The sequence below is a fragment of the Geotrypetes seraphini genome, chromosome 16 (genome assembly GCF_902459505.1).
Source record: "Geotrypetes seraphini chromosome 16, aGeoSer1.1, whole genome shotgun sequence".
NCBI classification, from domain to species: domain Eukaryota; kingdom Metazoa; phylum Chordata; class Amphibia; order Gymnophiona; family Dermophiidae; genus Geotrypetes; species Geotrypetes seraphini.
The window spans coordinates 12,915,762-12,919,628 of NC_047099.1; the positions used below are offsets into that span (position 1 = coordinate 12,915,762).

Below are 3,867 nucleotides of genomic sequence, written 5' to 3' on the forward strand. Positions count from 1 at the left end.
AATTGTGCACACAAGGTTTAATTAGTGACAATTAAGAGGTGTTGCTTGCCAATTATCAGCACTGATTAGGCTTATTAAATAATTCAATTATGCACACAAATCGGCCATCCAAACAAATCTGCACATACAGCATAAGGTGGAATATACAAATTTGGGGGTTAGTGGTTAGTTAGGCTTGCTATTTATGTAGCCAGCTTTAGACACTAACCATGGATATTTAGTTATCTCTATGAATATCCATGGTTAGGCACTAAAATGTTATTTAACCTGTCAAGAGCCATTCCTGGCCAGTTAAATGGTTTTTAATATCTTAAGAGCCTTACTGGGTCAGACCAATGGTCCATCAAGCCCAGTAGCCCATTCTCACGATGGCCAATCCAGGTCACTAGTACCTGGCCAAAACCCAAGGAGTAGCAAGATTTCATGTTACCGATCCAGGGCAAGCAGTGGCTTCCCCCATGTCTTTCTCAATAACAGACTATGGACTTTTCCTCCAGGAACTTGTCTAAACCTTTCTTAAAACCAGCTTCGCTATCCGCTGTTACCACAACCTCTGGCAAAGTGTTCCAGAGCTTAACTATCCTCTGAGTGAAAAAAAAAAAATTTCCTCCTATTGGTTTTAAAAGTATTTCCCTGTAACTTCATCAAGTGTCCCTTAGTCTTTGTCATTTTTGACGGAGTGAAAAATCGATCCACTTATATCCGTTCTACTCCACTCAGGATTTTGTAGACTTCAATCATATCTCCCCTCAGCCGTCTCTTTTCCAAGCTGAAGAGCCCTAATCATTTTAGTCTTTCCTGTATGTATATACAGATCTATATAATAATGCTAGACATTATAATCCAAATGTAGCTGCTGCTAGCACAATTCACTATGTGCGTGCTTCTGGCATGCTCTCCTAATTTACTGCATGCTTTTTATACATTGCCCATTTGCATTCTCTCTGTGATCAATGGGTTTTATCTGCATTAGGAAACTCTGTACTGAACTTTAGCACAGAACTGTAGTGGCATAGAGAGTAGGAGGTGCCTGGGACAGTGGTATCACCTCCTGCACCCTCTCATGCTGTCCTCTCTGTCCCCCGCTCCTTCTCCATTGCCCCACAATATCACACTCATGCCCTCCCTTCACCCCCAAACCTTTCAAAATCTTCGCCAGTGCAAGTAGTTCTCCAGTGTGCTGCTCACGTTGGCCTTGACTTTCCCTTTGACGTCACTTCCTGGCCCCGTGACCTGGAAGTGATTTCAAAGGAGAGCCAATCCGGCGTGAGCAGCATGCCAGAGAAGTCACTCTTGCTGGTGAAGATTTAAAGATGTACAGGTGAGGGTGAAAGGAGGGCACAAGTGTGACATGGGGGAAGGAGAGGTGCCAGTGCCCCCACCAAGATGACACCCAGGACGGACCCCTCCCTTCCTCTCTTACCATGCCACTGACAGCATTAGACACAATAGTGAATGGAAATGGATAGGGAAGGAGCAGCAGTGCTGTTAACATGGAATAGCAACCGCTGTCTTATGTTATTGGAAGAGCTGCCTTATCCTAAGTGGCCCTTATTTGACAACTTTTTATTATGCATAGCCATTTGTTTTCAACTCATTGTCTAATACGCTGTCCATATATTGGTCATAAAGTTCCAGGAAATCTAAGCTGCATCTGTTTCTTTAAACATGTGTTTTTGTATTCCTGTTATTTTATCCAATGTAGACAAAGTTGCATATCAATGGAGAAAGCTAATCTATCCAGTGTCACCAGTTTCATTATCCTAGGGCTCTCCAGTCGTCCTGACCTTGAGATCATGCTCTTTATTTTCTTCACAATTGTTTACTCCATAGCTTTGGTGGGGAATCTCGTTATCTTGATCCTAGCAATCGTGGATCCTGGGTTGAAAACTCCTATGTATTTTTTCCTTGGACTCCTATCTTTCCTTGACATATGCTGCACATCGGCCACGGTTCCCAAAATGCTGATCAACTTTCTGTCAGTGGACAAAAGCATCTCTTACAAAGGTTGTGTCATCCAACTCTTTTTCTTCACCTGGGCTATGGGCATTGAACTCCTGCTGCTCACAGTGATGGCCTTTGATCGATACATTGCAATAGGCAATCCTCTACGATATTGCACAATAATGAATCGGAAGATTTGTGTGCAAATTACTATTGTCATCTGGATCCTTGGCTCTATAAATTCAACAGCTCACACATATTGTACCTTCCAGTTGCCCTATTGTGATGACAACAGAATCAATCACTTCTTCTGTGAGATCATGCCGCTTCTGAATATTGCATGTGGAGACACCTATGTCAATGAAATTGTGGTGTTTACGGCTGATGTCATCCTGGGGATGGTGTGCTTTACTCTAACCTGCATCTCCTACATTTTCATCATCTCCACCATCCTGAAAATACGCTCAGCAGAAGGGAAACGCAAGGCCTTCTCCACCTGTGCTGCACATATTTGCATTGTTTCAGTGTACTATGGTGCCGTAATTTTCACCTACATTCGGCCTCGGTCCAGTTTGAATCTGGATAAGGACAAGATTGTCTCAGCCCTCTATGCTGTGATAACACCATCCCTGAATCCCGTTATCTACAGCTTGAGAAACAAAGAGGTAAAGGAAGCTGTCAAGAGAATCCTTAAGAAACTGATGCCAAACAGGATAAAATAGACTGTAATATGAATTTTGGAAAACCAATAAATATTTTAATAAAATATAATGCAGAAATGTGCATAGTTAAAATTAACAAAGTGGTTAGTTGCTGAAACTTTCCGATAAGCTTGCTTAACTTTTGAATAATCAAGCAGGTGTTAATATGTTGATAGCAAATCTCTCTATTAGGAATGACGAGCTGATGACTGGTATCACCAATTCCAAATGAACAAACTCTCCATGGGCACAACTGTGTTTCCACCCTCACAACCCTGACTTATTCTAAGTTCTGTATTGACATTTCAAATTATTCATATCATGCAGTACAATGAAGGAATTATTGTGAAGGCAGAATTCCCCAGATCAGTGATTGAATGCTATGTAAATTATTAAAAGTAGGACTTGTTGGGCAGCTAAAGTGTTATGTATGAAAACAAGCAAGCATTATGTATTATGATTATTTTTAAAATCTATTTGGGCCCGGTGCAAAATGATTTCATGAAAGTACCGCCACTACTATCTATTCAGTCGTGTCTGACCCTTGGATACTCTATAAGCCAGTCCTCGTTATGCTTCCCTGTTTTCCATGGCTACTTTCATAAGAACATAAGAATAGCCTTACTGGGTCAGTAAGCCCAGTAGCCCATTCTCATGATGGCCAATCCAGGTCAAGTGCTTGATGTTCATTCTGGTGTTATTCTTGATGGTATCCAGCCAAAGGGCCTTTGGTCTCCCCTGCTTCCTTTTACCACTGACCATCCTGAGTAGCTCCTCCTTTCTAATGAATATGCCCTCAATACAAGTCCAAAATAGGTCTGGTAATTTTACATGGAATTTTGTGAAGTCACATTGCAAAAGTATGCACTGCAGCAATAAACTATCATGTGAACTACACTCTGTGCTCATTTATATAAATTTTTGCATTAATGGGATGCTGTAACACAAAATTATGGCGACCTGCTCATTAGTGCAAAAACAAAAAGCTGCCAGAAAAATAAAAAGGAAATGTGGTTAGTCAAATTGAAAGGGTCCATTAGTCAGAATGGAATCCCCTCTTCTGGTGGACTGCTATGCCCTGGTGGCCTTTTGGTAATGATATCCCTTCCCCAACACTCTGGTGTGCCTCAAAAGTTTTAAAAGTCCATAACACTGAAGCTGCAATCCTCCCTGAAACCTCTCCCATTCCACCTCTCTGATTCCAAAGGCCCAAAACAGCCTC

The 3,867-nt window shown here is 41.6% G+C and overlaps 1 protein-coding gene across 1 annotated transcript; it reads left to right on the forward strand.

Annotated features, from left to right (window-relative positions):
* The first annotated feature begins 1,721 nt into the window (after positions 1–1,721).
* On the forward strand, positions 1,722–2,666 carry LOC117349645 (olfactory receptor 5V1-like). Its single transcript, XM_033923238.1, has one exon. It carries the CDS (start codon positions 1,722–1,724, stop codon positions 2,664–2,666), a length of 945 nt encoding a protein of 314 aa, XP_033779129.1.
* Positions 2,667–3,867: the final 1,201 nt, after the last annotated feature.